We start from the raw sequence: 12,711 nt of genomic DNA on the forward strand, positions 1-12,711 counted from the left end.
CTTAGAGCTCTTTTGAAGATTAATACTCATCACCCTTGAAATATTATAGATTTTGTATAAAATGTCTAAATTTCTATTATACTTTCTTTAAAAATAGTAATAGAAAAAGACTTTAGTATTTTACTTCCTACTGTTTCCATATTCCTCCTAGGAACACTCACTGTTTCACTAAAGATGGCTAGTTTCCTTCTCTAAAACATAACAGGATTATTCGTGTTTCCTGGAGTAAAAATACCTTGTTTACTTTTTTTTTTGGGTCTTTTTATTATTCATTTATTTTTTATTGGAGTATGATTGCTTCTCAATGTGTCAGCTTCTGCTGTACATCAGTGAATCAGCCATATGTATAACACGTGTCCCCTCCCTCTTGAACCTCCTCCTCACCCACCTACTTTGGATCCTTGTTTCTCTCTGATCCAGACACTTCTTTCTCTATTATATTCTTCATTTTATGGGAGCTCCAATAGTGAAATATATGAACTCACTATATTTTAGGTTTGGCACAAGCACTCTCTCAATGCTCAGTGTTCTAATTGATACCATTTCTTATCCTGTTAATGCATTTTCCCTTTAATAATATTGCTACTTTTTTGTGCCTTTCCTTCTAATCCTAATTCTCTCAATTTCTTGGGATAGTCTTTCAGCATACTGGAGTGGGTGGCCACTTCCTGTTCCAGGGGATCTTCCCGAGCTAGGGATCGAACCCAAGTTTCTTGCATCTCCTGCAAGGCAAGTGAACTCTACCACTTGCACCACCTGGGATTGAAATGATAGTGTCAGTTTGAAATCACCTGTAGCCCTTTGAATATTTTATGCTGATTTTCCTCCTAGTCCTCTGAAATCTATCCATCTGCCTACTATGGATCTGTTGCTTTTTGAGATTTTGCTTCTCTTGCTTATAGATTTCCTTGGACCTTGTTGCCATTTCTGACCTAATTTTACTAACACATTTTCACCTTTTATACAACTTTCTTTCTCTCTCTCTTTTTTTTTTTGGTTGTGCCATGAGGCTTTCATAATCTTAGTTCTCCAGGACTCCAGCAGTGGAAGAGCCGTGTCCTAACCATTGAACTGTCAGGGAATTCTCTCTGCAACCTTCTTTCAGAGCACTTTGAGCTCAGTGAATCTCTTTTTCCTTATTATAACATTCTGTTATGGTTTAAAAATCGCATTTTCCTTCCCTGTCTGTCTTGTTTATTCCATAAATTTTCAAGACTTTCTTCTAAAGAAATCTTTCTCACCTTCTACCTTAAGTAGCATGTTTTCATATTCTACTATTCCTATAACAATTTCATTGTTTTCTTTTTCCTGTACTAACCAAAGGATATGGTATATTCTCATTGTAGTAAAATGCACACACACCGGTTTTTGTTTATCAGTGAATGGCATAACTCAGAAATCAGGACCCATGGTCAGACTTGATGTATCACTTTAGAGCTTGCAGCTCCCTCTTTTGTTCTGTTGTCCATAGGAGCTTAGTAGGTGCTTTTTAAACCCTAACCTGCAGACCTGACTGCAAAGCATTATCAGAGTGCAAAATGAAAAGCATTTTGCTCCCCTAATGCCACATCAGCCTTCCGTCAGAATGTTTGAATGTGGTGTGTATCCACCGAAAACTCTCCTCCAGATTTTCCCTGGCTGCGTCCTCCCATCTCGGAACTCCTCTCCCTAGTGCTCTAGTCAGGTAGCCCTCCCGTCACGCCCCAGCGCCGCTCTCTCCGTCTCTGTCCTGGTTTCTGAACGGCATCTGCCACTCTCGGGTGTGACGGGTCTCCCCCCTTCCTGTGCTAGACAGGGAGGTCTGAGAAGGCAGGCTCGTGCTGCTGCCTCTGGTGCCCCAGCACCTAGACCTCTGCCAGGTACGGAGTGCGTGCCCAGGAAATGCTCCGTGAGTAAACGACGTGGGGCAGAACACAGGACCTGCTTCAGTGGGAAAGCGGAGTGCAGCAGCAGGTGTGGAGCAGCGTGAGTGTTCTCTGGGGGTCGAGGAGGGCCTCACACAGAAGGGTGGCCCTCGGCCAGGTAGGAAGGAGAGGGGCACAGCTTAGAGAGGCTACGGTGACCTGTGATAGCATACGGGAGAGGACAGAGCAGGAAGAGAAACACAGAAAGTATAAATTCAGGGAGGAGCCAAAGAGTATTTAACAGAAGGAAAATACTCTCCTGAATACTTCTCTCCCCCTGTTTGATTTCCTTTTGTTTTGTTCAGTTCTGGAGCTAAATAAACACAGTGTTACCATTTGAGGGATTCAGTCTTTAGAGAATAGTCAGGAGTTAAATGAGGGCAACAGGCTTATTAGCTTTGGCTGTTCTTGTTTTAAAAGTTAAGAAGTTATTCAACAAATGCAAAATTTTAGGTTATTTCAGTTCAGTATATTTTTATCACTATTTCTGTTTTTTAATGTAACCAACTCAGAATTTTTCTGGGAGTAGACAGTAAATGAATTACAAGGAAATAAATAACGTTCTGGAAAAGGATGTACATGCACTTTCAGTTTCCATCTTCACACAATTTAAAGCAGAAAGTCTAGAGAAAAATAAGTAAATCTAGTAGTGAAGAGGCATTGATAGAGAAGATATTTTCTGGTGTGTCAGAGTCGTATATATATCGTCATAGTGCCTTTTTGGAAAACGTTAAGAGTTTTTTTTCTTTTTGTTTTGTTTTTATAGCCACGTTCTAGAACGGCATCAGTTTTTTTAAAGGGGCCAGGCAAAGTGGTGATGGTTGCCATTTGCATGTAAGTACTGAAAAATAAACCTTTAAAAATAGAATTATTTTTTAAATAATTAAAATTTAATTCTAAATTTTTCAAATTTAATTATGTTTTTAATGTATATATATGAATGTATAAATTTATTACTTCATATCTAGATAAAGATAAAGGTGCTATCTGAAAATTTTTCTTCTATTTTCATTGGTGTTTATAGAAATCTTTTTTAAAAAGTTGAGTTGGCCAAAGTTACATTCAGAGTAAACCAAGCTGTACTGTGGCTACTGAAGAGCATCTGCCCTCTTTATTTTTCTCCCATTTAACCCTGGTAGAGCATAACTGATGCCTTTGCCTCTTTTCTTCTCTGTCGTCTTGATCTCTTATTATTTTGCCTACCTTTTAATCTATTGTACTGAGTAATCTATTTTAGGATGATTATTTAAGAGCATTAATTTGTAGTTCATTAGTTTGTGCTTTTATTTCTAAAATACATATACTACCTGTGTCTGGAATTTTAATGTGGTCTGGAAACATAAAGGTCAAATATGTAATTCTTATCGCCAAGGACTAAGGACTGGAGGGGCCCTAGACTTAGTCATTTATGATAATACAGCACGGATAGTGGTAATAGGGATGGAGGGACATGGCTAGGTTCAGAAAGCGCCTAGGAGCACTGGTCAGTGATGGTGCCCAGTCTCTGAGCTGGACATGTGGGTGGAGACTGTACCGTCACTGAGGAGAAAGGAGCGCTGGGAGGAAGAGTCAGGGTGGGAGCGAAGAGAGGAGCGGGTTCCTTTTTGAGTCTGAGGTATTTATAGGGCGCCCAAGTAGAGCTGGTCAACAGAAATAATTGTTTTTTTCTGTAAAGTGGGATTAGCAGCTAAAGCTTTTTATATTGGAGGAAAGTGATGTAGGGTATGTATACTGCTTAGCATCGTTTCTGTTACATAATATGTACTTGATAATTGTTATTTTTAATATATATTGGTTTGAAGCTCAGGAAGGAGATCTGAATTAGAGATAAAGAATAGAGAGTTATTAGTATATAGGTAATAATTAAAGCCATAGGAATACTTAGGATCACCTGGAGAATGTATGTGTATGTACGTTGTAATGTATGAGGCAGGAAAAGCACTCCTGAATAAGCCCTGAAGAATGCTCACATTTAAGCAATTGGTAGAAGAAAAAAAAAAGCCTGCAAAAGAGACTGAGGAAGAGTAAAGAGAAAATAGGAAGAAAACCAGGAGGCTGGTAGAAATCAAGGAGGACAGTGTTGCAAGAAGATAGTGGCAACTGCTTCTCTAAGATTAAAGAAAATATTAAAAATGTTTTCAGGAATTTAATAGCAAGAAACGGTATATGGTTAAGAACAGTCTTATGAGGTGTTGGTGGCAGAAGCGAGTGTTTAGTGGGTTGAAGACCAAATACAGAATGAGGAAAACTGAGACAGCAGGAGCAGATACAATTCTTTCAAGAAATTATATGAAGAGGAGAGGAGTAAAGGGTAGCTGGAAGGGGATGTATAGATCCTCTTTTATTTTTATTTATTTACTTGAAAATTATTTATTTATTTATTTGGCTGCACTGGATCTTAGTTGCAGCAGTGGGACCTTTTAGTTGCACCACGCAAACTCTTAGTTGCTTCACATAGGAGTCCCTGACCAGGGCTCAGAGCCAGGTCTCCTGCTTTGGGGGTGTAGAGTCTCAGCCACTGGAGCACCGGGGAAGCCCCTGCCCCCGTTTGCTCGTTTATAAAATGAGGGTGTTATTACATGTTAGTATTTGTATGATAGTTAGAGTGAAACATAATAAGTGGCTTAGTGTCTGAATAAATGACACTAGTTGTTCCTGTTAGAATCGGAGCGCAGCTGGCGTCCGCAGGAGATAGCCAGGTTTGTTTTCGCGTGTGTGATCTGGTATGACCCAGACTGCTTGGTCTGGCCTTGTTCTCTCCTCTCGCATCTGCCTAATTAGATAACCCGACCTTCACCAGACCAGTCGTGTCTTTGACAGTGACCTGCTGAACAACATCACGTGCGATCCTCTTTCACCTACCTAAGACACAGCTTCCTTTCTAATTCCATTTTGTCCAAATGTAGAACACCCTCTTTTCTCATCAGTTCTTAAAATCTACTTAAGTAATTTATTTGCACATATCATGCCCCTTTCATTTAAATATTTAGTGAAACCATAATCTGTATTCTTCAAATTTATACTCTTGCCTAAAGCATAGTAAACTAGAAACCTGTTTTAATTTACTTTGAACAAAATCTTGTGTGTGTGTATGTATAGATAAGCTTTTGGTGGGAATTTTTATCTAAACCTGTGCTAAATTATCTTTTCTTTCTCTCCTAGCAATGGATTAAACTGCTTCTTCAAATTTCTTGCTTGGATTTATACGGGTTCAGCAAGCATGTTTTCAGAAGCGATACACTCTTTATCTGATACTTGTAACCAGGTGAGGGGTAAAAGCTTTCTTACTAATTTAAAGTAATATTTTTTGAGATTTTAGTCTAAAAGTTGACATTTTAAAAACTGAGTGATTCCTACAGTTGGGTTGTAAAAGAAAATGAAAGGTGTTTTACTTTTGAAGAATGACATACAAAGAAGTATGATCATAGTCTTTGAAAACTGATTGTTATGCTTTACAAGCTTTTAACAATGAAGTATAAGATCATCAGATACTAGATGTTTGGGCAGAGGCTTTTGCAAAAGTGATTCTTACATTAAATAGAAATTTGATTTAAGAATATGAGTTCTTATAGCTGTAAGAGCCAGTGGATATGTTTGAGTAAACATATAAAATAGTCACATGTGATTGATGAATTAAAATGATCTTCACAATAAACTAGTATTTTGATTTTTTTCCTTGAATTTACAAATGAAAAATAATTTTTATAAAATTAAAATAACTTCTTAGACTCCCTTTAATTCAAATTTTTAGTACTACAAATCTAAGCCTTTTTTTAAGAATACAACATTCCTACTTGTATATCATTTCACATTTTAAAAATTGTGGCCTGTTAAAACCTTTTTAGTTTTTATTTGTTTATCCTCCCATTATATAAGAATGATTTGGGAGAACTTATAACAAAAGACACAGATACGTACAGTAAGAATATTTAAGACAAAGTTGAAAATAATACTAAAATGGTAAGGAGCAGGGAGAGCAATTTTAATAGAAATTAAATCTGAGAACTCATGTAACTCACTGTCAGATAGATTAAAACCTTTTGCAAAAGTAAAGAAAAAAATAGGGACTTTCCTGGTGGTCCAGTGGCTAAGACTCCACACTCTCAATGCATGGGGCTCAGGTTCAATCCCTAGTCAGGAAACCAGATCCCGCTTGCCACAACTAAGAGTTAAGTGCCACAACACTGCAGCTAAAGATCCACATGCTGCAAAGAAGATCAAGGATCCCATGATGGCGCCCAAGACCTGGTGCAGCCAAATAAATAAATATAAAAAAAAATTTTTTTAACATAAGGAAAAAGTACAGACACTTGGTATTAGTACTAACAATCATTTTCTTAAATTTTTATACTCAGTAATTAATAACTACCATTTATATAATATTTTGCCTGTTGAGTGGGGGAGAGGTGGGTGAGAGAGAAATATATAACACACAGTAGCTCTTTTGCTTTCAGTTTGTGTGAACATAAGAAAATTAAAATGTAAAAATAGTACATATTATTAACTTTAGTATTAGTTGCTACTTAAAACATTGAAGACAATTTTTAAGTGTCCATACTCTGAAATACTATTTAAGGGTTTAAAAGCATGTGGTAGGGGAACTTGCATTGCATTCCAGTGGTTAAAACTCCATGCTTTCACTGCAAGGGTCACGGATTTGATCCCTGGTTGGGGAACCAAGATCCCACATGCCAAGTGCACAGCCAATAGATAAATAAAAGCATGTGGTAGATAGCTATGTATTGATCTGGAATAATAACCATACGACTGAAAAATCAAGTTGCAGAACGTATGTACAAAGCTTATGCTTCCAGCCATGATGGACACATGGGGACTAGACTTAGTCTTTTGCTATAAACAGCTAAAAAAACTATACAAAGTATATTTAACAATATTTTCAGACATTGGACATTCACAGTGCAAGACAGTGATCCCTGAGGAAGGGGAACAGGTGAATTAAACTCTATGATCTCTCTGATTTTTTGCTTGGAGGCACTTTTGGGATAATGGAGCAGGGCGGGTTACCCATCATTGAGTTGAGAAGGTAGAAATTAGGGTTCAGTGAGTCTGAGGTGGCTAGAAATTACAAGGCAGATTACATAGAGGAGGGAGCCCTGCAGACAAAAAGCTGCAGGAGTCTACGTAGGGTGTTCCTGAGTTGAATCTTTGCTGAGGTTTTGTTGCACGTGTGCCAGGTGAAGCACCACGACACTAGGCAGAGCCAGCAGGGAACATTAACCTGCGTAATCCCCAGAGTTCACAAAGGGCTTGGATTAAGTGCTGACATTCTAAGGTGGGAAGTTCTGACTGATTACCCAGGCCAACAGAAGGCTTAGACTTTGGTAGTAGGGCTAAATTATCTTAGTTGTAAAGTTTTAGAACCTTTCTAACAAAGCTCTAGAGGATCATGCTGATTTGCAAGTAACTTAATTACCTGCCAGAACGAAGCCCTACACTTATTAAAAGGAAGACAACAAATTCCAGACATGCAGTATAACGTTCATGGTGTTCAGCACCTAATAAAAAAAATTTGTATTAGACAACCAGGAAGCAAAAAATTTGACATTCAACCAGGAGAAAAATTAGTCAATAGAAACAGACTCAATTGACATTTGCTAGAATTAGCACACAAGGATAAATGACTATTAAAGATACATTCATATTACATACCAAAAAGAAAATATGAATATGGTAGATGCCCAATATGCTATGAGATGGCTGGATGGCATCACTGACTCGATGGACATGGGTTTGAGTAAACTCCAGGAGTTGGTGACTGACAGGGAGGCCTGGCGTGCTGTGATTCATGGGATTGCAAAGAGTGGGACATGACTGAGCGACTGAACGGAACTGAATGGAAAGAGAAATGGAAGACAGAAAGAAGAACCAGATGGAAATTTTAGAGCTGAAAAATATATCTGATGTGAAAAATCCAATGCATAGAATTAAGAGCAGATTAGACTTTGTGGAAAGCATGATCAGTAAACTCAAGTAAACATATATGACTGTAGAAAGCATTCATACTAACACTAGAGTGGAAAAAGACTTTAAAAAAAACGAAGGGAGCCTAGACATGTGGGACGTTATCAAGAGAATTATATCAAACATGTAAGGAAGAAATAATAACCAGTAGTATACAGACTTTCAAATATAGAAGAGAAGGAAACACTTTTCATTCCCTCTAATAAGGCTAGCATAACCCTGATTTTTGTTGAATTGCTAAGTTGCATCTGACTATCTTGCAACCCCAAGGACTGTGGCCTGCCAGGTTCCTCTGTCGTGGGATTTTCCAGGCAAGAATACTGGAATGGGTTGCCCTTTCCTTCTGTAGGAGATCTTCCTGACCCAGGGTCCAATCTCCTGCATTGGCAGGTGAATTCTTTACCACTAGGCCACTAGGGAAGACCACCATAACCCTGATGTAAAACCTTAAAGATACTGCAAGAAAAAAATATGGACCCATATCTCTCATTAACATAGATGTAGATATCCTTTAGATATAATCAAATTGAATCTAGCAATATACAAAAATTAGAATACATCATGAACAAGTGAGTAGTCTAGGAATGCAAAGTTAGTGTAATATTCAAAATCAGTAGAAGATTAATATACAAAAATCTATTGCATTTCTACTATCAGCAAACATGGAGAATGAAATTTTTAGTAAATTCCACTTATAATATTAAATACATAGGAGTAAATTTAGCAAAAGATGTGTAAGATTTTAACACTGAAAACTTATAACTGGAGGAAGTTAAGACTTAAGGAAATGGATAGAGATACTATGATCATGGATTGGGTTACTGCATTAACATGTCTGATTGCCCTAAATTAATTTACAGATTTAATATAATCCAGCAGACTTTTTTTTTTGGTGGAAATTGACAAACTGATTAAATTCTAAAATTTATATGCAAATGTAAAGAACCTGGACTATTCAAAGCAATCTAAAAAAATTTTTGGAGGATTTTAAGACTTATTTCAGAGCACAATAATTAAGACAGTAGGGAATTCCTTGGTGGCTCAGACCATAAGAATCTGACTGCAGTCAGGAGAGACAGGTTCCATCCCTAGGTCGAGAAGGTCCCCTGGAGAAGGAAATGGCTACCCACTCCAGAATTCTTGCCTGGAGAATTCCCATGGGCAGAGGAGCCTGGCGGGATACAGTCCATGGAATCACAGAGTCAGACACGACTGAAGAACTAACACTTTGAAGGTCTTGGCATGAGGCCTGACAGATCAGGAGAACAGAGAAGAGGGTCCAGCAGTTATATCGTCAGTTGATTTTTGACAAAGGCACCAAAGCTGAAGAAAAGAAGCTCTTCAACAAATGGTGTATGGGGGAAATGGATATTTACATGGGTAAAAAACAGAGAACCTCGGCTTATACAATGCCTTCATGCTTTATACAAATTTAAGGTGGACCCAAAAGTACCAGCTAAAACTATGAAAATACTAGAAGAAAACCTAGGAGAATATCTTCTAGACCTTTGGATAAGCAGAGATTTCTTAAACAGGACACAGAAGTAGAACCATAAGATAAGAAAAACTTCATCAGAGTTAAAAACTCTAAGGACGCTCTTAAGACAATAAATAGGCAAGTTGCAGATAGGGAGAAAATACTGGTGAAGCTTATAATCTGACAGAAGACTGGCATCCAGGATAAAGAGCTTCTCTTTTGTTGTTCAGTTGCTAAGTCACGTGTGACTTTGTGACCCCATGGACTGTAGCCCACCAGGCTTCCCTGTCCTTCACCGGCTCCCGGAGTTGCTGACATTCACGTCCATTGAGTCAGTGATGCCATCCAGCCATCTCGTCTGCTGCTGCTCTCTTTTGCCTTTACTCTTTCCCAGCATCAGGGGCTTTTCCAGTGAGTCAGCTCTTCACATCAGGTGACCAAAGTATTGGTGCTTCAGCTATAACTCAGTATTAAAAAGAAAATCTGATTTTTTTTAAAGGCTGAAGATTTGAAAGGTACTTCACAAAGATACATGCGTGCAGTTGATGGACACAAGGAGGTGTTCAGCGCCATTCATCATCAGGAAATGGATACTGACAGCCAGACAGGACCTCTCTACACATCCACTATAATGATTAAAATTTGAACGCCTGACAGTCAGATGTTGGGTTAAGATGTAGAGCACCCAAACCTTTTAGATACTGCTAGTGGAGCGTAAAATGTTACACAGATACAAACCGCACAGTCGTGTCTGACTGTGACCCCATGGACTGTAGCCCACCAGACTCCTCCGTCCATGGGATTCTCCAGGCAAGGATACTGGAGTGAGGTGCCATTTCCTTCTCCAGGGGATCTTCCCAACCCAGGGATCGAACCCAGGTCTCCCGCATTGCAGGCAGACGCTTTAACCTCTAAGCCACCAGGGAAGCCCATAAAATGTTACAACTACTCTTAAATTAGTCAGCTTCTTGTAAACGTATGTCTATTGTTGGACGCAGCAATTCCCCTCCTAAATATTTAACCAGGAGAAATGGGAGCAAAGGTCCACAAAGACTTGTGTAAGAATGTTTATAGCACTGTAAAGGTGATGTAGTGGACAGAAAATTGGGATCAGCACGAATGTTCATCAACAGTGGAATAAACAAATTGTGGTATACTCATACAAAGGAATATTATCTAGCAATAAAAAGAAAAAGAGGAAATTCTTATCTGTAGCAGCATATATGCATTGCCAACAGTATGTTAAATAAAAGATATCTCACACTTCATTGCACAGCCAACCTGAAGATTAAGTGTTTTAAAAATGATTGAACACTCATCGACTATTTTGTAAACATTATAAACACACACATATATAGTGTGAATTGATAATGAGTATTTCAATTTTAGTATACCAGTTTTTAAATTATATATTCTTAATTTACTCTCATTTCTCTTAGTTTAATTTATTGAAAAGCCATCATCTGTTTTAAGTAGTTTAATCCTCTTTTCCTTTAGAATCAAGTAGAAAAAAAATTTGTAATATTCTTTGTTTTTAGGATAGAATTTCCAATATCAAAACTTAAATCTGGTATTTATTTGTTTTAGTCATTTTCAGGGTGGTAAAATCTCCATATATTTTACAAAAGAAAATGTTTCTATTAAATGCATGGTAACCTACAGAGAAACCTCAACTGTGAAGAATTTGATTATCTTGAAAGTTTACCTGTTTGATACCATGCTGAAAAAATGAAAAACCCCCCAGCTTAGTCGAATAAAATTACATATTCACTCAGAGGCTTTGTATTTTTATTAGTTAAATAATTTTAATAAGGTAATCTTCTTCAGATTTCTAAATTTACATCAAATTAATAGATACTTAGTGCAAACATAATACTGAGCAGTTCCAGTGAATCAGTCTTTTTTAACAAAAGATATAAAAAAAAAAAGATATGATCAAATATATCAAATAAAGGAAGAAAAAATGAAGGCAAGGGAGGAAGGAGAGAAAGATGGTAGCCAGTATAAAAGACATTTTTGTCATGCAAAATTTTGTCATTTTGTCATGACTTTTTTTCCCTAAAGAAATAAAATTTTTGTTGTATTTAGTCTTCCATCTTTATTTCCTCCTTCCATACTCCAGATACTCACTGCAGTATATACATTGATATCTGTACTTCATGCACAGAGTTTTGGAGCTTTACTAAAAATGTAAATGTGTCATAGAATAGAGTAGTCCCTCAGTCATGTCTGATTCTTTGCGAACCCATATCTGTAGCCTGCCAGGCTCGTCTGCCCATGGAATTCTCCAGGCAAGAAAATGAGTGGGTAGCCTTCCCTTCTCCAGGGGATCTTTTCAACCCAGAGATCAAACCCAGGTCTCCTACATTGCAAGCAGATTCTTTACCTTCCAAACCACCAGGGAAGCCCAAATGTATCATGTGTATACTCAAATTGTGCTCTTTAAATCTTTTATTCGTTCAGCTTATACAAGTTATTCTTCCTGTAAAACATTAGGTATTACAGGCTACCCTACTCCTACTTTCCTCCTCAGAGGTTAAGCATGAGTACTTTCAGGCTTTTCCCTATGCTTTACATTATATGTTGTTTACAAACAGCTACAAAGCACAAGTTCTTTTGTACGTTCCATTTCTAAACCTGCTTCTTTTCCTTTCACTGAATGTTCTGTGTTGGAGCTTTCAGCATGTCAGCATAGAGAGCTCTATCCCAATGCTATTCTTTTACACTGAGGTGGAGGAAATCTACTGTTTGGTTTTACCATGATTTATTTTGCCATTCCTCATTGAAGAAGTTTTAGGTTGCTCTCTTATTTCTCATCTTTATAAGCAGTGTTGTTTTTTTTTTTTGGTGTCAAACTTTTATTTTTTTTATTTTTTTCCATTTATTTTTATTAGTTGGAGTCTAATTACAATATTGTAGTGGTTTTTGCCATACGTTGACATAAGCAGTGTTTTTTAAACCCCTTGCTCTTCGTCTTTATGGCTCAGTGGTAGGTACTAGAAACCAGAATTGCTGGGTTGTGGGACATGCATGTGTTAAGTGTTTGCTGTTCTCAGCTTGTGCCCTCTGGACTGGCTTTACCTCATTACACTCCCTATCTTGCTAATGATTATTCACTTCTTTTTCTTCCATAGGCCTTACTTGCATTGGGCATCAGTAAGTCTGTTCAGACACCAGATCCTACTCATCCGTAAGGACTCTGTCTTTATTATGTTTTCATTTGTTTTGCCAGTAAGTCATTGACTTATAGATAATGTCCTGAAGTTTTATATGCCTGCAGCTTTGTGTTAAAGATTTGGTCCTTTCTTCTGCTGTAGTATCTAAATTGCAGGATTTAGCTGTTGTGTC

General features: G+C 37.6%; 1 protein-coding gene across 2 annotated transcripts in view; it reads left to right on the top strand.

Moving 5' to 3' along the window:
* The window catches only part of SLC30A9 (solute carrier family 30 member 9), a 71,863-nt gene that overhangs the window by 31,455 nt on the left and 27,697 nt on the right, over nucleotides 1-12,711 (top strand). For both annotated transcript variants that reach the window (XM_065907261.1, XM_065907260.1), the window contains exons 8-10: nucleotides 2,671-2,738; nucleotides 5,067-5,169; nucleotides 12,498-12,553. In XM_065907261.1, coding sequence (XP_065763333.1) covers nucleotides 2,671-2,738; nucleotides 5,067-5,169; nucleotides 12,498-12,553 — 227 coding nt within the window. The remainder of the gene's footprint in view (nucleotides 1-2,670; nucleotides 2,739-5,066; nucleotides 5,170-12,497; nucleotides 12,554-12,711) is intronic.

The sequence above is a fragment of the Muntiacus reevesi genome, chromosome 16, assembly GCF_963930625.1.
Source record: "Muntiacus reevesi chromosome 16, mMunRee1.1, whole genome shotgun sequence".
NCBI classification, from domain to species: Eukaryota; Metazoa; Chordata; class Mammalia; order Artiodactyla; family Cervidae; genus Muntiacus; species Muntiacus reevesi.